The 23,755-nt window shown below is 37.8% G+C and overlaps 2 protein-coding genes across 5 annotated transcripts in view; one reads left to right on the plus strand and one right to left on the minus strand.

Moving 5' to 3' along the window:
- ints6 (integrator complex subunit 6) overlaps positions 1-23,755 on the plus strand; it is a 358,666-nt gene that overhangs the window by 13,938 nt on the left and 320,973 nt on the right. For 2 of the 4 annotated variants that reach the window (XM_083537723.1, XM_083537724.1), the window contains exons 15-18: positions 406-574; positions 670-1,032; positions 1,753-1,846; positions 1,990-2,581. In XM_083537723.1, the coding sequence (XP_083393849.1) occupies positions 406-574; positions 670-1,032; positions 1,753-1,846; positions 1,990-2,083 (720 nt within the window). In that variant the 3' untranslated portion in view covers positions 2,084-2,581. Of the gene's footprint in view, positions 1-405; positions 575-669; positions 1,157-1,752; positions 1,847-1,989; positions 2,582-23,755 lie in introns of those variants that run through there. The other 2 variants (XR_014532883.1, XM_083537722.1) reach the window with 2 other exon arrangements.
- LOC310724053 (uncharacterized protein) lies at positions 12,339-21,830 on the minus strand. Its single transcript, XM_083537820.1, has 7 exons — positions 21,688-21,830; positions 20,280-20,477; positions 19,169-19,329; positions 18,751-18,964; positions 17,970-18,070; positions 12,997-13,134; positions 12,339-12,596 (listed from the first exon to the last, which is right to left on the minus strand). The coding sequence occupies exons 2-7, from the start codon at positions 20,388-20,390 to the stop codon at positions 12,506-12,508; spliced, it is 816 nt and encodes a 271-aa protein (XP_083393946.1). The 5' UTR covers positions 20,391-20,477; positions 21,688-21,830; the 3' UTR covers positions 12,339-12,505.

Raw genomic sequence — 23,755 nt, forward strand, 5'->3', positions numbered from 1 at the left:
TGGCTATGATCAAACACTTGATGTCCCCCAAATGAGGATGGGTTCCCCTTTTGAGTCTGGTTCCTCTCAAGGTTTCTTCCTCATTACATCTAAGGGAGTTTTTCCTTGCCGCAGTCGTCACGGCTTGCTCATCAGGGATAAATGCACACCATTCACCTTCACTGTTAATTTCTGTAAAGCTTCTTTGAGACAATGTTGTGAAAAGCGCTATAGAAATAAACTTGACTTGACTTGAACAAGTCTGTCTTTCTCTCTGTCAGGTTGTGTTTTATTGTTCAAGACTGATTATGTATTGTTCATTAGAAAACCAGGAAATATATATGAGCTAGAGTGATGCTCTGTGTGTCTCTGTTTTCGAGTTATATAAAATATAAATCTGGTGATCTTTTGTTCGGTTAATGAAAGGCAATGATGGTGGATGAAGCAGACGAGTTTGTTACTGGGACTCAGGGAAAAGGCAAGCGACCCATCGATACCAGCACACCGACTGGTGTTCCTAAAAGGAAAAGGTGCATGTCGCCAATACTGCGCCTGGGACATGCATACACCCCTCCCAACAAGACTCCACCAAAAGGTAAGGAAACACCCCCACACACTTTGTCATGTTCAAAATAATTGAATATTTGTAAAACTCATATTTTTTCTTAACATTACTATAATAACTTTTAGCACCAGATGCCAACCATGTGGGCCACCTCGAATTCGAGCAAGCCCCAGTTCTCAACTACATGAGCCATCTAGATTTGGAACAGGTTACTTATTCCAACCATATAGGCCAAACCGAATTCGAACGGGTCCCTAACTCCAATCACATGGGCTGCCTTGATTTGGAACAGTCCCAGGAACTGCCCCCCGTTCCCCCTAATCTCCATGAAAATCACCTAGAGGAGGACATGGAGGGTGAGCTGGAGAATGGACGAGGCAATGGAGAGGGAAAGGAAGTGAAGAGGAGGAGGAACGAGGGGGATCAGTGCGAACTGAACGCAGAGCTCCACGTCCTCATCACCAGAGAGATCCGAAAGCCGGGTCGGCGTAAGTGCACTTGGTGGGGTCATGTTCAACAAAATGTGGAATACATAAAGCAAGATAGAAGAAAACCTAATTCTTACATGCCCCAAGAAAGGCCTTCTATAAACAAATGATGAGTGAAGTATAGGTATGTGATGTTGCATTTCTGCATCTTATTAATCTAGTTGATCATAGTTTATCATAGTTTTAGTTATGTTCTAAGCGTCTCAGCATAAATAAATAATAGGCAGTATATTAGAGCATAGCATCTATAAGTCTTGACAGTTTGGTGTGTCTCATAATATTACTATTAAAAACATTAATGAAATTACGAACATGACTGCCAAAAAGAGTAAATTTAAAGAGTATAGTGAAGTAAAAAAAATACTGTTAAATAAATAATTTGACGCCAACTGTACTACTCCAGTGTTTCTGGTGATTATACTTTCTTCTGTTTATATGAAACTCATTTTAATTTTGAGGCATGCTTTTTAAATTAGTATTTAAAAAGACACAAAACGTTTTCTTCTATCAGACGGTCTGATCTAATAATATTTTTTGATCGGTTTGTCTAAAGTGCAAATGACATTTCCAAATATAAGATACCAAGTATATGAAGTGTTACATACTAAGGTCTAAAGGACATTATTCTCTCTTCTCTCCTCTGTCTCTCTCTCTCTCTCTCTCTCTCTCTCTCTCTCTCTCTCCTCTTTTCTACACCCTTTTTTGTTTATGCTTTTCCAGGTTACGAGAGAATCTTCTATCTTCTGAATCAGATTCAGGGCAGTCTGGAAACAAAACTTGTCTTTCTGCAGAACATCATTAAAGAGGCAGCGAGGTACACAGCACTTTAGAAGGCTTTACTTAGATTAATCAGGTTTAATCTTTTATTTAAAAAAAGACACACAGATGGAAATAAAATTGCCTTTGTTGCTCCTGTTGTTGCTTGCTTGTACACTGTCTCATGTGTTTTATTTTCAGATTTAAAAAGCGAGTACTGATAGAACAACTAGAGAACTTCCTGGAAGAAATCCATTCTCGAGTGAACAGCATGAACCATGTGGACAGTTACTGATCAAAGACAATCACAGAGAGAGCACTTCTGCATAATCACATCTCAGGGCTAAAGAAAAGATCCTACACCTCATATTTATCTTTCCTGGTCTGTTCTAATCCTGTTTTATGCCAAAGATGAATATATTTATCAAATGCATTGCCCATTTACTTGGACACTGTGTTTGCATGAGTATTGGCTCTTAATTGTCTTTACAATTTAAGAAAAAAGTTATACAAAATATAAACTTCTCTCCTGGATTTTTTTTTTTTCATTTCAAAAGAACAAGACTAATTTATTTAACAGCATTTTAGCAAAATGTAAATTTTTTGGGGAAAGTCATTTTGTATCTTGTTCATCATATTTTCACCCAGTTCGCCCACCTGATTCTTGATGGGGACCAAACACTCCAGCTTTGGCTCAAACTATTTTGTACAAATGTACTGAAATTTTAAATATTATTTAAACGCAATTAATTCTGTGAATAGCTATTCAGAATAAACATTATTTTGAAATAAACATGAGCTTGTTTTATTCTGTGTAAGATGTAAACTGAAAAAGGTGAGTGCATGTTTTTAATAAATGTAATGACAATTATGGTGCAAATCATCTAGGTGCAAAAGTGTTTATTCACAAACCGACAAATCCCTCTTATTGGCCCTCAAATTAATTTTCACCTCAACCACCCACAGTTTCTGGGTATTTGTTGTAGACAGTGTGTAATATTAATTGATTCCTCTGCTGGATTCATCATTCTGCCAATAAATAGCACCAAACCTAAAGATAAGAAAAGAAAAAGACATAAATTGGTGTTTGTCTTGTTAACCGTAGATGAAAAAAATCTAAATTTAGCATGATTGGGACAATGAAAGGTAAACACAAACAAGCTACAGTTGCAGACCCCATTGACTGGCAACTCCAGTTGCAATTCTATTATTTAAAATTTAAATGTGGAAAAGAAATGTGACAAGTTGAATGAAACTATGGATCTAAATTTTGTATATTTATAGTACCAGTCAAAAGTTTTGACATACATTGTCTTTCACAGCTCTTTGTTTTTATTAGTTTCAACATTGTACAATTATATCTAAAGTTTTTTAGATTGTTCAAAGTATCCGCATGAGGACTGTCTTTTCTCTAAATAACTTTCTTGCTCTAATATGGATTTGTACAGTAGCTGTAGTAGCACCAATATGCCTACTGACCATTTTGTCTGCTCAAGACAAGTGATGGTCTAAAGCAATGTTAAGAGGGCAAGACCTGTCACAAATTAACCCTATAGCTAACTCTACAGCATTCCAAGTGACTTCCACATGAATCCGATGAAACAATGTCAAGAGTGTGCAAAGCTGTCATCAAAGCAAAATGGGAATCAGATATATAAAACATTGTGTAAATGTTTTTGCTGATTATAATTCCACATTTGTTTTGTTAGGATTTCATTAATAAAATACAATGTTGAAACTAACAAAAATAAAGAAAAACAATAAGGTGGTGTCCAACTTTTGACTAGAAGTGTACATCTAGATGTGTTAAATAAATTAGAATGTGGCATTTTAATGGCAAGCCACCCATTTTTTAATGAACATCCACTGGAAAAGATTCTCTTAATTTTGCAGTAGTTTGCAATAACTATTTGCAATCCAGCTGGTGACATCATCAAACTCTTGCATTTGTCCTTTGTGATGCTTTTCCAGGCTATCAGAGCTAGTGTAAGTTTCTGTTGGTTTTGGCGTTTTCTCCATCCAGTCTCCAATTTAGAAGCAGCTCAACTGGGTCTGGGTTATGATCTGCTGATTGACTTTGGCAGTAAAGACTTTCACTTGTTTCCCATTATCAAGTCTTACAGTTCTACTCTCTAGTTCTTACATTCTAGTAACTTCTGAATTAATTTTTTTGCTGTCATCTTTAAATAATGGATTGAAATACCTTCATCCCTGTCTCAAGGTAATAGTGATGTCCTCTAACAGTAGTTGAGACCCCATCATTGTTTTAAATTTTATATATAGAAATATCTATATATAAAATTTAGAACAATGATGGGGTCTCAACTACTGTTAGAGGACGTCACTCCTATCATCCTATCAACTGTTGGGTTTCCATTGTGGAAGTATAACAGAAAGAAATAAGCAATAAAGCATTAAATTCCACCAATAACTATTATTATTTATTAATAATAATAATAATAATAATAATAATAATAATGCATTTTTAAAGAAAAAACAAGCAAAAGACAGAGGATATAGGAACTGTAGTTAAATAATAGTAGAATACTGTAGAAATGCATTGGTAAATTGAGTGGCAGGGCATCAGGGCCAGCAAAGCCTTCTCTGCTGGCCTAAACACTATCAGAAGCACTGACCTACATTTACAAAAAGAAATTCTAAAATATTCATGAAATTATAATAATTTATTCCCAACAGTTTGTAAAACACAGCAAAACATGTCTGTTTTCACACATTAATACATCTGAGTTAGACTTTTTTCTAGCCTACGGAGGAAGAGAAATAGTTTTTTGTGTTGGACATAATTAAAAATAAATTTTTAAGAAAAGCTAGACATTGTGAGGAGACGTCGGCTGACCCCGAAGCTAGCGAGCTTGTCTCAGCCCGGGAAAGGGCTATAATTGACCCGAGTCTTTTCTTTGAGGCTCACGTCAATAATATTACCAGGATCGCCTTCTTTCTCCTTAGAAATATTGCTAAAATTAGAAATATGATGTCGTTACAGGATGCAGAAAAACTAGTTCATGCTTTTGTTACTTCTAGATTAGACTATTGTAACGCCTCACTGTCTGGGTGTGCGAGTAAGTTCATAAATAAGCTTCAGTTAGTTCAGAATGCAGCAGCAAGAGTCCTCACTAGATCTAGGAAATATGACCACATCACCCCCTGTTTTAATCAGTCTACACTGGCTCCCAATCAAATCTCGCATTGATTATAAAATACTACTACTGACGTATAAAGCACTTAATGGTCTCGCACCACCGTATCTGAGTGAACTTCTGTACCAGTATGATCCTCCACGCCTACTTAGATCAAAAGGTGCTGGCTATCTGTTGGTTCCTCAAATAATGAAGACTACAGCAGGGGGCAGATCTTTCTCTTATAAAGCCCCGCAGTTATGGAACAGCCTTCCAATCAGTGTTCAGGACTCAGACACAATCTCAGTGTTCAAGTTGAGGTTGAAAACATTTAATCAGTCAAGCCTTTAATCAGTAGATTTTTTTTTCTTAGGTAAAGGCACAGATCTGGAGGGAACATGGATATAGAGTGTTTGGTGAAGTGGGATATTTGTATGCTGTCGTCCCCTCACATTCACACGTTCACGCATGTTTGTTGATCCCAGAGATCCCTCATGTCTGTATTACCTTCTGGTTCTCCCTTTTAGTTATGCTGCCATAGCGAGTCTTGTTCAAACTGCAGAGTGACATTAACTTTCATACAACAATAAGGACACTTAATAATCCATATCCCTCTCTTCCTGTCACCCTCTTCTCTCTCTCTCTCTCTCTCTCTCTCTCTCTCTCTCTCTTTGTCTCTCTCTCTCTCTCTCTCTCTCTCGGTCAAGTTAAACATGCTCCTGAGGCTCCAGTGACCATTGTTCCTGCCCCTCTCCCCTCTGTGGATCTTCCCACTTCGTCCAGGCCTGCCTCTGGATAGTGTTCTCTTCGACTGGAGGCCACTCAGCTTGGGACGGTTTCTCATCAACGCATTGGGTGGTTCCATGTAATTCCGGAGTAGAACGGGTGCTTTGAGGATGGATTGGACTGTAGTTAATGTCAACAGTCCCCTACACTGACTCAGGAATACAGTTTGCTTCTGATCATCATCACTGTACCCCGCAACATTGTATATCTGCTTCAAATGGACATTCGGTGCAACCCAGATGAGGATGGGTTCCCTCTTGAGTCTGGTTCCTCTCAAGGTTTCTTCCTTATGCCATCTCGGGGAGTTTTTCCTTGCCACAGTTGCTCATTAGGGACAAACTTACTTACAAAGAACATATTTACTTTTAATCACCACATTATCTGTGTAAAGCTGCTTTGAGACAATGTTCATTGTTAAAAGTGCTATACAAATAAAAATGAATTAAATTGAATTGAAAGGGTTTGTTCTCCACTTACAGACCAGTGAATACGAGCAGTACCACTGGTTTACAGCCTCTGAGGAGTGGTGCAAATTATAAGTATGCATCTCTGGTGATTAGGTTGTATTTTATTTACATTTTTAATGTTTTTGTCATTTTATTAGACAAATGTGAATTCTGAACTGCTCCAGATGATATGTGCACAGTTGCGGTAGTAGTGTGGCGCAGCGGCCCCCAATCGTTTTGGCAGCAAGGACCGGAATAATGTTAAACAATATTTTCATGGACCCGGCCTTTAATGCGTGGTGGATAAATACAACAAAACAAAATTATACGACCGCCATAAAAACTGGTATTTTCGAAACCATCTCCTCTCGTTCCACACGGTTCTACTCATTTGACCAAAACGTTGCTGTAGCCTAATCGGATGTTCCAACAAATATTCCTGACACAGAATCATTCCATACTTTGTGCTCACACATCCAAAGCCCACACTAATGTTCTGATTAGCAAAGATTAGGAACATGGGCACAACTGTTTTGTCTCATTGGCACAACCATTTATAGACTGCTTGTGTTGATTCAACTGCCAGGCAATGGTCGATTCTGAGGTGTTGGTGGTACAACGCCCTAGCAAGCTCAGATTCCGAGGTTTGTAATAACATGGATATACCTTACAGTCAGTTTGTACAGTACATTGGTACAGCAGTTGGTCTATATCAGGTCAAAAATCTGTTTACACAAAAGAAAAGCAACAGCCAACAGGACCTTTATTGTATTACATTCTCAGAGCAGTGGTTCCTAGTAACGGCCTTCAGCCAGGTCGCCTCGTTAGCGCAGTAGGTAGCGCGTCAGTCTCATAACCTGAAGGTTGTGAGTTCGATCCTCACACGAGGCAAGTTTCCTTTTGAAATCTTCATCACTGCTAGTGGTTTTGCAGGCAGACAAACTGCAACAAAAATCAAGTAAAACAGCTACAAGTGTTTCGTCTCATCTGCACAAACAATTATATACTGCTTGTGTTGATTCAACTGGCAGGCAATGGCAGATTCCGAGTTCTTGATTACAAGGGGTTTCTCTTACAACCAAAGCGCACAGTCCAGTGGTGCAGCAATTGTTCTACAAAAGATTTAAAAAATCTCTTGTATAAAACAAATATGCATTCATGGGTCCATGAGCAAACAATCAAGATCAGTTGCTCCTACAACTAAGGACAGTGTTGCCTAATGTTTGTTAGTTGCAGCACTGCTTTGTTATTGCTGGAAGAGTAGGACCCTCAGAGCAATTGCTGTCAACAGTTGTGTGTTGCATGCTAATTTCAAGAGAATTTTAGTGGCTTGAATCTAAGAGTGAAGAATTTCCATTCAACAGCTGGCTGAGCATTTGTTGTGTAGCAGCAAGGCGCTGTGGCTTAGTTGGTTAAAGTGCCTGTCTAGTAAACAGGAGATCCTGGGTTTGAATCCCTCCAGTGCCTGATGCAGTTGTCCTTTGCTGCTTGAGCACCTTCCAGCTTTTTCTTTATGGCTTGAGATATAACATTGCAAGTGGATAAGATGGTTTCTCTGGTGCACTGAATGGTGAATTGCAGTCTTTGCTCTGAGCCTTTTAAAAGCTTGATAGTATTTGTTAGCAAAGGAAAAAACTGTGATTTTAAGCAAACTATGAGCCATCCGTTAAGATAAACAATCACGAGATAGTAAAATACAGACCGCCACAGCGTAGGGGCTCTGTGGCGCAATGGGTAGCGCATTGGACTTCTAGACTCGGCGGTAGAGCTATTCAAAGATTGTGGGTTTAAGTCCCACCAGAGTCGTTGTGCTTTTCTACTTGTCTTGCTAGTAACTTTAATTTTACACCAGGTAGATTGAAGAGCCATATCGCATGTGACATGTCCGTGCCTCCTGCCTAACCCGAAATGCTTTGTTGGACGCGGTTTTTCGAAACCATCTCCCTTCGTTCCACACGGTTCTACTCATTTGACCAAAACGTTGCTGTAGCCCAATCGGATGTTCCAACAAATATTCCTGACACAGAATCATTCCATACTTTGTGTTCACACATCCAAAGCCCACACCAATGTTCTGATTAGCAAAGATTAGGAACATGGGCACAACTGTTTTGTCTCATCGGCACAACCATTTATAGACTGTTTGTGTTGATTCAACTGCCAGGCAATGGTGGATTCTGAGGTGTTGATTACATGGGTATGTCTTAAATCCAAAGTGAACAGTCCAATGGTATAGTAATTGTTTTAAATATAATTAAAAAATCTCTTATATTAAACCAATACAACATGCATGTGTCCAAGAGCAAACTATCTAGGTCAGCTGAATACCACTTAGGACATTGGTGCCTTATGTTGGTCAGTTGCAGGTCCCCTTTGTTATTGCTGAAAGCGTGGTACCATGGCCATACAAACTGCAACGAAAATCAGGTAAATTGGGTACGACTGTGCTGTGATTTCAACACAAAACATTATAGGCCTTTTTATCAATGAGCAAACTGTTTGTGGTGGTACAACGCCCTAGCAAGCTCAGATTCCGAGGTTTGTAATAACATGGATATACCGTTCAGTCAGTTTGGACAGTACATTGGTACAGCAGTTGGTCTAAATCAGGTCAAAAATCTGTTTACACAAAAGAAAAACAACAGCCAACAGGACCTTTATTGTATTACATTCTCAGAGCGGGGGTTCCTAGTAACGGCCTTCAGCCAGGTCGCCTCGTTAGCGCAGTAGGTAGCGCGTCAGTCTCATAATCTGAAGGTCGTGAGTTCGATCCTCACACGAGGCAAGTTTCCTTTTGAAATCTACATCACTGCTAGTGGTTCTACAGGCAGACAAACTGCAACAAAAATCAAGTAAAACAGCTACAAGTGTTTCGTCTCATCTGCACGAACAAATATATACTGCTTGTGTTGATTTAACTGGCAGGCAATGGCAGATTCCGAGTTCTTGATTACAAGGGGTTTCTCTTACAACCAAAGCGCACAGTCCAGTGGTGCAGCAATTGTTCTGATTTGTAGTCCAAAAAGTGTAAGTGTGTGTGTGTATTAATGTCAGACAGCACGCATACTCCTCGGTAGGTTGCGCATGCTCAGTATCAACAATTCGCTGGTATCAGTAGTATATCGGACGTGTCCGAAAGAAACGGTTCTTGATACTGCAGCACGCGTACTGCTCGGTAGGTCACGCATGCTCAGTAACAACAATTCGTTGGTATCAGTAGTATGTCGGACGTGTCGGAAAGGACGGTTCTTGATCCAGTACTGGTGACTCGAGAACAGCAGTATGTGTGCTGCTCGGAATCGGCAGGTATGCGCATGCTCAGTGATGATCACTTGTTCAGCAGCATGTTTCAGTTTAAAGTGTGTACTGTTGGAGAAACTAGAGAAGAACCCCATTCTCATGGATATTGATTTATTTTGAGTCGGATAGACGGTCATACACATTCAAAAGTGAGTAACTTGAGTAATTTTGTTGATTAGTGCTGATTTGCGACCCGAACTGTTTTGAACGATTCAGTCCGATTTGGTGAACCGGTTCGACCGGTTCACTAAAAAGAACCGGTTCAAATGAACAATTCGTTCACGATCCGGCCATCACTAGCTCACACGTCCAAAGCCCACACTAATGTTCTGATTAGCAAAGATTAGAAACATGGGCACAACTGTTTTGTCTCATCGGTACAACCATTTATAGACTGCTTGTTTTGATTCAACTGCCAGGCAATGGTGGATTCTGAGGTGTTGATTACATGGGTATGTCTTAAATCCAAAGCAAACAGTCCAATGGTATAGTAATTGTTTTAAATATAATTTAAAAATCTATTATATTAAACCAATACAACATGCATGGGTCCAGGAGTAAACGATCTAGGTCAGCTGAATACCACTTAGGACATTGGTGCCTTATGGTAGTCAGTTGCAGTTCTCGCAAAAACTGCGATTTTAAACAAACTACGAGCCATCCGTTGAGATAAACAGTTCCGAGATAGTAAAATACAGACCGCCACAGCGTAGGGGCTCTGTGGCGCAATGGATAGCGCATTGGACTTCTAGACTCAGCGGTAGAGCTATTCAAAGGTTGTGGGTTCGAGTCCCACCAGAGTTGTTGTGCTTTTCAACTTGTCTTGCTAGTAACTTTAATTTTACACCAGGTAGATTGAAGAGCCATATCGCATGTGACATGTCCGTGCCTCTCGTCCTAACCCGAAATGCTTTGTTGGACGCGGTTTTTCGAAACCATCTCCTCTTGTTCCACACGGTTCTACTCATTTGACCAAAACGTTGCTGTAGCCCAATCGGATGTTCCAAAAAATATTGCTTCATAAATGTTGTTTTTTCAATTGTCTGATATGTGAGTGCATAGCAAACAAAACATTAAAAAGTTAAGCAATAAAAGGCACTGTAAGTGGAAGTCGACAAACGCGCATAACATGACTGAAATAAAAATACGTTTTTTTAATCTTCTGTTTATTTCTACATCTAAAATATCTAAATAAACTGTCTAAGGTGTTTACTTTTATTTAATATCTAAAAGAGTGATTTTCAATGAAGGCAAAGATACAAGGAGTGTGTATAATCGCAGCTTGAGCTCCTTTCTTGACTTAACTGAAGATCAATGACAAGAAAAATCGCACCACGCCGATAGTGTGGTCTTTAAGATGTGCACATTATTTTACCACTCCAAAAGGCCCCAGCACTTTTTCTCTGGCCCTGAAAGTCACAGCAGCTGTTGCCTTGGTTTATTACAGAAATTCTTGGGGTTGGTCACAGGTGTAAGCCAGTCAGCTGTCAGTGGTACATGCATTTCTTCCACTTCAGACAGTCATGCTGAAGATAATTTATAGTTTTCCCTACTCATCTCAGAGCTAGCTCAGAACAAAACATGAGTGTATATCTAATTAATGATTACCTGGGGTTTTAAGTTCAATAGACTGCACAGATATTCAGCTGTCTATGAAACCTCTTAGTTTTGTGAATTAATTGGGAGACTATTCCATCAAAATATAGTATCCTCTGTAATAGGTGATGATGGCTATCCTTTAAAGCTGTGGCTGCTTATATCATCTGTTACACCAAAAACAAGAAAGCAGCATGTTTACAATAGTGAATTGAGCAGGGCCAAGAGACTTAACACACATTTGTAATGTTAATAATGTTGTAAATGTAGTTCAGGTGTTTGAATTGTTCTTGTGATACATTACGGTACAGGCTTAAGCCAGTCTGTGCTCTCTGGCATGCTGTGTACTTCACAACTTTGCCACAGACGTCATTTTCAACTCTCCATGAAGGCGTCATAGGACATTAGAAGGAGAGAAGTTTGCAGTTTCGTGAGCCGTTTGAGGAGACTGAAAAGCTGCTAACTGAAGCAAGGGAGGTACAAGAATAACGGCCTGCACAACTGGCTATACAAGTAAATGATGCACCAAAGACAATTTTACATTGTAACCACTAAGTGTATTATTGTGTATGTCATAGGGTACATGCACTCAGGGCTATAATGTTTTTCTATTTTTAAGTAGCTGGTAGCAGCTACTTAAAAACCTGTTTACACAAGTTTTGCATCATCTACACAGTCCATCTCCTCCCTGACTCCAGGAGGACTTTGCACACAACCAGCTTATAAAGCTTACACACTGGGTATGAAATGATGTTTTGTGTTTAATGATTGCCTAGTACTGCACAGTATTGCTTTAGTTTGTTAGTAGTTCATAAAATTGCCAAAACTTTGCTAAATATTTTAAGTCAATTTTTAATGTTCTGCTTTTTGTACCTGGAGTTTAAAAATACTTTTTATAAATAGTGCCCACACATATGCTAATATTTTAGAGAAATTTTAAATATTAAGAATATTATTATTTTTTAACTGACTCGTGCCACATTTAACATGTAGATTTTCAACCTCAATATGTTAGCACATCTGTGCTAATTTCTTTACATGGAAATTTTGGTGATTACCTTCAGCTTACCAGGACATAAATATGTGCAAATAATTAAGTCCTGGTTTGAAAAATTTTTGACTTGCACATATTTCATAATTGTTTATTACACAATACTGGGGATTTGAATGTAGAGTTTAGAGCAGAATTCCAATAGTAAAATTAAAAGAAACAGTTCACAGCCACAAATGTCAATTTAAAGTTTGACCTTTTTTAGTACATTTCATGTACATTTACCAGACACCATTTACTTTGTCTTAAGGTTTATTGTGCAAATATGTGGTAGCTAAGGTAGATTTCTACTAAGAGTAGATTCATTTAACAGTACACAGAAGTGAATACAGTAAATGGCAAATGACTAGACAAAATATGCCCATCATGTTAGTCCTCACTGTATATCAGCATGGTTCTCTTCATTGCGGTTTACATGCCAGCACACAGTAGAAGTCCGTTTTGAACTCTAGATTAGTGTCAGGTGATGAGACGCCCATTTCATCTTGAAGACTGAAACACATAAATGTGTTTAAATTTGTATACATAAAAATAATGCAAACATAGTATAGTCTTTTTAGTAAGAGAGTTGATTTCCTGTAGAACACCACACACACATGACATGATACTGAAGGAATAAAACACACCAGGGCATGCTGTTACAGATCATGAATAATGAACATTAAGGTGGTGTGATGGTGATGCCACCCTAAAATAAAACACATCCAGAGTTTTATTATCCTTATAATACTGTATATCAATTTGCCAAATAATTACAATTTGTATGTAATAAAGAGCAACACAATACTATTGATCAGTATATAGTTGCATTTCATGCATAAACTTTAGACTAAAAAAAATTATTCCTTTAATACATAAAAAATATATATTGAAGTATTAGTAAACTGATTACCGTCTCATCATTGACTCTAAAAGAGCAGTTGCAGCTTGGGGATCTTTCCTGAAGTAGGTCTGACAATAAGAGAAAGACTCCACAAAGCCGACTACACCCGCAACCGTCATCTCCATCTTCAGTGAAATATTTGTAACCCTTCCCAAAGAAGACGCAAGTTGAAAAGATGGTTACCTGATGTTTTGAGTTTATTTAATGCCTAGTAATGCACAGTATTGCTTTAGTGTGTTTGCAGTTCATAAAATTTCCAAACATTTGCTAAATATTTTTAGTAAATTTTTAATGTCCGTTTTTTTTTGTACCTGGAGTTTAAAACTACATTTCTTAAATACTGCCCGCACATATGCTAATATTTTAGAGAAATTTGAATATTAAGAATATTATTATTTTATTATATATATATATATATATATATATATATATATATATATATATATATATATATATATATATATATATATATATATATATATATATATATATACAGTGAGGAAAATAAGTATTTGAACACTCTGCTATTTTGCAAGTTCTCCCACTTAGAAATCATGGAGGGGTCTGAAATTGTCATCGTAGGTGCATGTCCACTGTGAGAGACATAATCTAAAAAAAAAAAAATCCAGAAATCACAATATATGATTTTCAAACTATTTATTTGTATGATACAGCTGCAAATAAGTATTTGAACACCTGTCTATCAGCTAGAATTCTGACCCTCAAAGACCTGTTAGTCTGCCTTTAAAATGTCCACCTTCACTACATTTATTATCCTAAATTAGATGCACCTGTTTGAGGTTGTTAGCTGCATATAGTCACCTGTCCACCCCATACAATCAGTAAGACTCCAACTACTAACATGGCCAAGACCAAAGAGCTGTCCAAAGACACTAGAGACAAAATTGTACACCTCCACAAGGCTGGAAAGGGCTACGGGGAAATTGCCAAGCAGCTTGGTGAAAAAAGGTCCACTGTTGGAGCAATTAGAAAATGGAAGAAGCTAAACATGACTTTCAATCTCCCTCGGACTGGGGCTCCATGCAAGATCTCACCTTTTGGGGTCTCAATGATCCTAAGGAAGGTGAGAAATCAGCCCAGAACTACACGGGAGGAGCTGGTCAATGACCTGAAAAGAGCTGGAACCGTTTCCAAAGTTACTGATGGTAATACACTAAGACGTCATGGTTTGAAATCATGCATGGCACGGAAGGTTCCCCTGCTTAAACCAGCACATGTCCAGGCATGTCTTAAGTTTGCCAATGACCATTTGGATGATCCAGAGGAGTCATGGGAGAAAGTCATGTGGTCAGATGAGACCAAAATAGAACTTTTGGGTCATAATTCCACTAAACGTGTTTGGAGGAAGAAGAATGATGAGTACCATCCCAAGAACACCATCCCTACTGTGAAGCAAGGGGGTGGTAGCATCATGCTTTGGGGGTGTTTTTCTGCACATGGGACAGGGAGACTGCACTGTATTAAGGAGAGGATGACCGGGGCCATGTATTGCGAGATTTTGGGAAACAACCTACTTCCCTCAGTTAGAGCATTGAAGATGGGTCGAGGCTGGGTCTTCCAACATGACAATGACCCGAAGCACACAGCCAGGATAACCAAGGAGTGGCTCTGTAAGAAGCATATCAAGGTTCTGACATGGCCTATCCAGTCTCCAGACCTAAACCCAATAGAGAATCTTTGGAGGGAGCTCAAACTCCATGTTTCTCAGCGACAGCCCAGAAACCTGACTGATCTAGAGAAGATCTGTGTGGAGGAGTGGGCCAAAATCCCTCCTGCAGTGTGTGCAAACCTGGTGAAAAACTACAGGAAACGTTTGACCTCTGTAATTGCAAACAAAGGCTACTGTACCAAATATTAACATTGACTTTCTCAGGTGTTCAAATACTTATTTGCAGCTGTATTATACAAATAAATACCTAAAAAATCATACATTGTGATTTCTGGATATTTTTTTTTTTTAGATTATGTCTCTCACAGTGGACATGCACCTACGATGACAATTTCAGACCCCTCCATGATTTCTAAGTGGGAGAACTTGAATATATATATATATATATATATTTTTTTTTTTAATCTTAAAAAACATTTATATTATATTATGTGCAGATTTGACATACAACCCCATTTCCATTCAGAAAAATGTAAAATGTAAATAAAAACAGATTGCAATGATTTGCAAATCTCATGAACCCATATTTAATTCCCAATAGAACATAGAAAACACAATTTAGTAATATTGAATTCGATGGCTGCAATAGTTTTTAAAAAGTTGGGACAGGTCAATGTTTTCCACTGTATAGTCAGTATATATCAGTTTATATATTTCTGGGAACTGCAGAAACAAAAATTGGGAGAGGAATGTTGTCCCATTTGTGTTTGATACAGGATTCTAGACGCTCAATGGAGCTGGGTCATATTTTTTGTTCCATGATGCACTAAAATGATTTCAATTGGTGATAGGTCTGGACTGCAGGTATGCCAGTTCAGCACCCGGAATCTTCTACTACAAAGCCATGCTGTTGTTATAGATGCAAGTCTTTCCCTAAAAAAAATATCATCTGTAAGGAATCATACGTTGCTTTAAAACCTTTATATACCTTTCAGCATTGATGATGCCTTTCCATGTGTGCAAGATGCCCATTTAGGCACTCATGTACACTGATAGCATCAGAAAAACAGGTTTTTGAACTTAGTGCTTATAACAAACCAGATGCTCCCTCTACTCTTTAATCAGCAGGACACGACTTCTATGATTTCCAAAAAGATTTTAAAAATTCTATTCTTCTTACCACAGTACAGTTTTTCACTTTGTCTTAGTCAAATGATGAGCTCAACCTACAATTGTGGAGGTCAAAGTAAAGTGTGTTTACAGACAGTGTTCTGAACCCATGCAGTGATTTCCATTAAAAAAGCATGCCTGATTTTAATATGCAGTGCTGCCTGAAGGCCCGAAGATCACAGAAATCAGATATTGAGTTTTGCTCTTGTCCCATGTGCACTGAGATTTCTCCAGATTCTCTAAATCTTTTGATGATATTGTGTACTCAACTCGGATAAGATGAAAGTACTTTTACTACGACCAAATGCAGCTAGAAGTAAACATTTTCCGATTAAGTAGCATCTCTGTCTTTCCATCTCATTGTGTACAACAGGCCAAAACTTTGGTGTAATTATTGACTCTAGTCTTTCCTTTGAGGCTCATGTAAATAACAATACCAAGATCGCCTTCTTTCACCTAAGAAATATTGCTAAAATAAGAGGATGCAGAAAAACTAGTTCATGCTTTTGTTAGTTAGTTGCAAAATTATTTTCCAAATTACCTTATTTTACCCTTACAATGGTACAATTGTACATGGTATAGTTGTAACATTTAATGTGTTTTATATGTTCTTTTGTGTATAACATATAGATTTTTATATATGCGGATTTGCAAATAATTGCATTCTGTTTTTATACATATTCTACACTGCTCAGGCCTAACATTATGACATTATAACTTTATGAACTATTATATTATCTTTGTGGAGAGCAACAATTCTCGAATCCTCATAGGGTTATTTTCCATGAGTTGCCATGTTGAACATTTGTCAGTATGGTAGTACAGTAAAACCCCGTTGTATGAGCAACCTATAGTACGAGCAAACGGAGATACAAGCAACCTCGCTCGCAAAATTTTACCCTGTTTTACGAGCAAATTTTTATAAAGCACGAGCAAACCCACGTTGCCGGTTCCCCGTTTTCGGCGGAGGGTCGCATCAGTCGCTTAGTTGATGACGTATCACTCGGTCACTCCAGTTGTTCAGTGCAGCAAAAACATAACTGTGGCAGCGGGGGGCGTGGCCGAGCGGCGGTTTGTGAATGGAGGGCGGGTCCGGGAGCAGATAGGCAGAGGATTGCCTCACCTGAAGTTAATGTGACCTAATGATTGTCCTCTCTTTTCTAGTGATCGGAGGGTGCATTTAAGGAGGAGAGTGTGTGTGCGCGCGCGTGTGTGCACCAGAGTCGTGCTGCGTGGGGCAATAAGCAGACCGACACAAAAAATAAAAAATAAAATAAAAGTGGCTCCCGTATTCATACACTCTCCCACAGTAACTTTTTTTAGTTTTATATTTCTATTTCACTAGAAATCTTGAAAAATGTCTCCCTAGAAAATCAGTGATGGTGCTGTAAAAACGAAAGTAAATAGAATTACCATGGAAACCAAGGAGGTTATGAGCGTTTTGTGCGTCTCACACTCGCAATCAACCACTATCACATGAGTAAGTGTTAAATTATGTTTACATTACGATAATTTGCGGTGTATTTGTTTTCAAAAACAGGCTACAAATACTTTTTAAGTGCAGAAATAAGAGATCTCGGAACGGATTAAACCGATTTTACATTCATTCCTATGGGGAAAATTAGTTTGAACATACGAGCAAATGGACACACGAGCAATTTTCAAGAACGAATTATGCTCGTACAACGGGGTTCCACTGTAATGTACTCAAAGCACAAGCAGACAAAATCATGAACATCATGAATATGACGTGGTTTTGCATGGTTACATGATGTACAGCTGTTATAGCTTATTGCCAGTTATTTAGACAATAATGGCTGTATGTTGAGTTATTTTTAAAGAAAAGTAAATATGTACTGCTATACAAGCTGCACATTGACCACTCAAATATATCCAAGTTTCATTTCTATAGTATTGTCCCTTGAGAAGAAATACTGAAATGGTTGCTGACATGCGAAATACTGTATGCCTGATCAGTGTATGTTTTATTTACATGTTGTCCCAATTTTTTTGGAATTGGTGGTGTAATACTGAATAATAAAAATAATAATAATAATACATTGTATTTTTAATTGCACAGTTTCAGCCTTGCTCCATCCTGCCCTTAATGACCAACCTGTGTTATTTTTTTTTTGTTTCATTTTGTGCAGTGTGAAACAAAGGTTTTATTTTTGGCACATACCTCTCTTTGTCAGGGAACGGTATAGCCTCAAACAAAGCCTGAAGTCTACTGTTGGCTACTGCCACCGGAGGACTAGCATAAGGTTTGATAACCTTCTTCACCTAAAGAAAGACAAACAGATGATCAGATGAAATGTATTAATGCATTTCCATTATTTATTTATGAGTGGCAAATGTATTAACCCAATTTGTTACTGTCACTTTTATTTATCATTTACATTTGAATGAGATCTATGTCAATTTCAAGAAGTAAAGGGGATTGGTTGTGCAGACATCTGACTATAACACCCACATCTGATTGTCCAGATTTAGTCCCTCTTTTTTTTTTTTTTTTTACAAGGAATTCCACTCTTATGGAAAGGTTTTCAGCTATATTTTTGTGACCCTGGATTTCATTCTGCTACAAGAGCCTGATGCACACTCAGTGTTCCAGTTCATCCCAAAGGTGTTCTTTCACTTCTATCTTGGTAAACCATGTCTTAATGGATCTCTTTTTGTGCATATTGGCACCATATACTGGAATAGATTAATTCTAATACTTTACAGCATACAAATACAATTTAGACATCTGTGTGATTTCAACTTTAAAGCAACAGTGTGGAAGGAGCACATACTTTTTTACGACATATTGCATATCTTATTCCCACCCCGATAACCTTAAAACTCCATGACTCATGAGCAAGGCTTTGCTTTTATGACCAAACTAGAATTGGCCTTCATATTCTAGCAAAGACTTAAGGTCCCAAAAGTTTTACAGGCAAGCAGTTTCCTTTCAATCTCACCTCTGAACAGATGTTGGTCAGTTTGTCACCACAGGAGCCATAATACAGACTGAACTCATCAGTGTAGCCCAGAAGAGCAATACAACCATGAGGCTTCAACACACGTGCTGCCTCCTTCAGGAAACGCTCAGCATCAAACCAGTGAGCTGCAGATGCTGCAGTCAGTAAATCCACAGAGCCATCGGCAAAGGGCAGATCCTCAGCTGGACCGGACCTGTGTTAAGCACAGTAACATTACCTTCTTTATTTCACTCTCTATTTCTTAATCTACTGCTTGATTTCATACTCACCATCTGTAAATGTGTATTTTAAGAAGTATATTATGGCAATTGTAATAGATTGATGGTGCAATGTCCTTTCACAATAAAATTTTAACATAAACCTAAGAAGAGGCAGCAGAAAAGGCTTTATAGCAGACCTGTAGGTGACATTGGCAAAACCTGGCACTGCCCTGGCTTCCTCCACCTGGCATTCGCTTACATCAATGCCCACCACTTTCTGGAAGTGAGGGGCCAGTAGACGAGTGTTCTGTCCCGTCCCGCAGCCCAGGTCCACAGCAAGTTCATGAGGAGGTCCTTTCTACCAAACAAACCACAACAAATAAATAAATAAATAATTAAATTTATTAATTTTGCAGACACTTATATCTAACATTAAATACAACTCAGCTTAGAAGGTGAAAGTCGCATGCCTTGCTATGTTATGGTGTGGCTCTTTAGCATGCTGATGGTGTTGGGATTTGAGTTTGGAATCTTAAGCCACAATAATTAAATACCAAATAGAGATGGAAATATGTATGAAGTAGATTCAGTTTCATTACCCATTCCATGTTTAGCATTATTACACTGAACACACTGCAGTTATCTATTTGTCAGTGCTTTTCATGAACAATTCTTGACAAAGTCTAAAGCAAAAAGCCTATTTTTATGTACATGCCTCTTTAAGGCCACAGCTAACCATCCTTGGAATTCATTAATTAATCTTAAGTAATCAGCTCACAACCCTTACCCTAACCCAGTTTAGTTTATTAAACTTTGTCATTTTCTGGTGCTATACATTTCTACATACTTTTATAGGCATAGAAGTGAATACATTTGAATTTACTTTTGCCTTTGTGCCATTTCAGCCATTGTTGAGATTTGTGGCTATCATTACATGCATACGAGCTGTGTCAAAATCTAGTTTTGCACTTTATGTCTAATTATTTTATGACTAAAAGATGATGTCTTTACTAAAAGATGATAATTACTTCAGTGCCTATTACACCATGTTTGCTCAACATTGCAGGAATGTTTGTAAAAAAAAAAATAGGGCATAACCTTCTTATAACCTATCAAAAACATTTGTAAGTATTATTATAATGTTCTGTATTAGCTACTTTTAGCAACATGTATCATCAAAGCTAAGTTACATAAGGTGTGGTGGTGTAGGAAGGAGCCCAAATTCATACATATGGTCTAGAGCTATATTTTAAACCCATGGTTAGTAGTATAGACATTAAAGACACAAGAATGCATAATCTATCCTACCTTTTTGTTCAGGTACTCCAGAATAAGCTGCAAAACCGTATCAGGTGGAATTATGCGATACTTCTGGTAAATTGAAGCATGGTGTTTCTCCTCAAAAAGTCTGTGGGCCATGGCAATCTTCTCTCATTCCAGATTCTTAGCAGAGTGACTCAGCATGTGTTTAAGCTAGTGTACTGCTTACACTCTGGCTAATCATTACTACAAACAAAATGAGGACAAAGGAAAATTATCTAATGAAAATCACTTTGGTAACCATTATGTGCAAGAGTTTATCACATATCCTTAATTACAGTGGAGAATATTGTACCTAGTGAGTCCTGTGTAAAAAATATGTTTCTTCAACAAATTATCACATGCTTATTGTAGGTCTGTATTAAATCATACTGGAAAGCTTTTGTCTTGAATATTTGAAAAATTTTGGTACATTTTGAACATTATAATGACACTGTAAAAAAGGAAAAGCATGGATATTTTTCAACAGATTTGGATATGTTTTTGTTTTAATACTGACCACAAATGACTGATTACGAGTCAAACAGATTCTCATGTTCCCATTTGTAAGGACTGCATGTAATTTTCAATTCCTTATTTATAAACCCTATTTCAAAAAAGTTGGGAGACTGTACAAATTGTGAATAAAAAACAAATGCAATAATTAAAAAATCTTATAAACCTATATTTTATTCACAATAAAATATAGATAACATATCAAATGTTGAAAGTGAGACATTTTGAAATGTCATGCCAAATATTGGCTCATTTTTGATTTTATGAGAGCTACACATTCCAAAAAAGTTGGGACAAGTTGGGATAAGAGGGCAGAACAAAAAAGCTGGGAGACCAATTTGCAACTTATAAGGTCAATTGGCAACATGATTGGTATAAGAAGAGCCTCTCAGTGTGGCAGTGTCTCTCAGAAGTCCAGATGGGCAGAGGATCACCAATTTCCCCAATGCTGCGACTTGTTGAATTATTAGATTTCCTGCTTTAATAATACAATTCATTCTCACTGTATGAGATTCCTGTCTGTGATACTGCATTCCGCTATAATGCTTTTCTGTATATTGATGGTTTCATAAGGGCGCCATAATAGTATTAAGAGGTGGACTGATTCAATGTAGGACACTACAGAAGGTCTGGTTGTGAAATACACTGATGTAATGGTTAATCGGTGTACAGTAAACAGTCGGTTGGAATAAAATAACTTTAGCATCTGAGCATCGCTACCGGTTTCGTTTTACGTAAACAGACTGCGGACCATTCATTTATATTTAAATGATTATTTACGGTAACTCCACTTATCACTTATTACCGATACTGAAACCAAACTTTCTATAGAGGTCTAGCTTCCGCTCTCTCTCTCTGTGTGTGTGTGTGTGTGTGTGTGTGTGTGTGTGTAAATATTTACCTTTCGCAGGTTCTTGTGTGTTTTGTTTTTTTTTATCATAAAATAATACAAATCCGACAAATAAAAATGGACTGGTAAGGGCGGTATTGATAAAACACAGGCAATTCTCACGCCCTCTTCCAGTAATTCTCGCGATATTTCCTGAAATCTCTTAAAGAAACAAAGTGTGCTGCACTTTGCTGCAGCGCTCCTCTTTCATTCTACTGTATATCCATCACGTGGTATTCTATCATTAAAATCCGTATCATATGACGTATTTAAGACATAAAATGTATAATGACATCACCTGGTTTTAAAGCATGTTTTGGAAAGATTTAAGCTGAATATTTCATATATCTGTGAATTTTGTGGTCAAGAAAATGAAACCATTTTGCATCTTTATTTTTTTTCATTGTATTTACTCAAGATTATTTTGGGAGGATTTGAATATTTGATGTACTGTTTTATACAAACTTTTAATTGTGAACAACAACATATACATTTGTTTATTTTAGTAGGAATATTCCATATTCATAGGAAAAAGCATGCTCAATGTAGACACAAGTGGCTTGTGAGATGGAGGGGAAAGAAAAATTCTGGAGTGAGTTAGATGAAGTGGTAGAAGGTGAACCTAGGAATGAAAAATTGGTGATAGGAGCAGATTTAAATGGGCATGAGGTGATGAGGAGGTGATGGGTAGGTATGGCTTTAAGGAGAGGAATGTGGAAGGTCAGATGGTGATAGATTTTGCTAAAAGGATGGAAATGGCAGTGGTGAATACGTATTTTAAGAAGAAGGAGGAGGATCATAGAGTGACATATAAGAGAGGACGCAAACTTGGGGGGGGGGGGGGGGGGGATTTTCACTGCACAATTAACCTGAAGGAGATTGGAGACTGTAAGATGTTGGCTAGACAGCATCGGATGGTGGTTTGTAGGATGGTTTGGTGTGTGTGTGTGTGTGTGTGTGTGTGTGTGTGTGTGTGTGTTTATGATCCACCAGCTCAGCCACTTTCTTTCTCTGGTTACTGAAAGAGACAAACATTTGTAACTTTCTCCAATAAGACACAGGTAAGACTTACTGAGCATTACAGATACTACATAATCCGAGATACTATGTAATTAGGAAGCTTCCTTCTAGATAACAGTGCGGTCCTATATTAAAGTACTTCCTTCTTATCAGATTTTAACAAAAGGAAATTAATAAGCATTTACTGTTGTTAGATTTTTATCATGCCCAAAACGAAACTTGGAGAGATTTTCCATACGACCTGTGATGCTCCGTAATGCCTTTCTGAATTCAGGGAAGGAGAAATACACAGCACACAGAATTTAGCAATGTTTCCTCTCTTCAGTTTATCGCAGGTGGCAGACACGTATTTAAACACAGGATGATACAGTCCACGCACACACACACGAACACGCACACACAAAAAGCTGACCTAAAGTCGTTTTCCTGTTTAGACTTGAGGATATACCAGTCAGAGATTTGTGAGCCTAGATAAGACTCTCTGTTTACCTTACAGACTAACATCGTGAATATCCTATAGACACTGAACGGACAAAGGAATGTTTGTGAGATAGTGTGAAAACAGTTTTAACACTAACAACTGTATAATGTCCTTTACTCATTCCTCTATGTCAGGGGTTTCAAACTCTAATTCACAGTGGGCCAAAATTAAAAACTGGGAAGAAGTCGCAGGCCAAAATCAATATTTATTGAAAAATTTACTGCAATTGTGCATGTTTTCCCTTTTCTCCAGATGTGTAATGTTGAACCTTTTCATATGGAAACAAACTTTAGTTTTGCATAAACAGTGAATCTGGAACAACCAAAGTTTAATATTATAAACACATGAGAAATTAAATTTGAAATAAAACACACATATGTGGTATTCTTTTTTTATTATGTCTCTCTCTCTCTCTCTCTCTCTCTCTCTCTCTCTCTCTCTCTCTCTCTCTCTCTCTCTCTCTCGCCTTTTGAATTCCTTTTTAATGTAAATCTTTTTTCACAGGCCAACAACAAAACAACCAAAAATAATAATAATTTCCTTCAATTAAAAATTGTTTTTTAACCATTACCAGTGCAT

Source organism: Silurus aristotelis (genome assembly GCF_946808225.1).
Source record: "Silurus aristotelis genome assembly, chromosome: 3".
NCBI lineage: Eukaryota > Metazoa > Chordata > Actinopteri > Siluriformes > Siluridae > Silurus > Silurus aristotelis.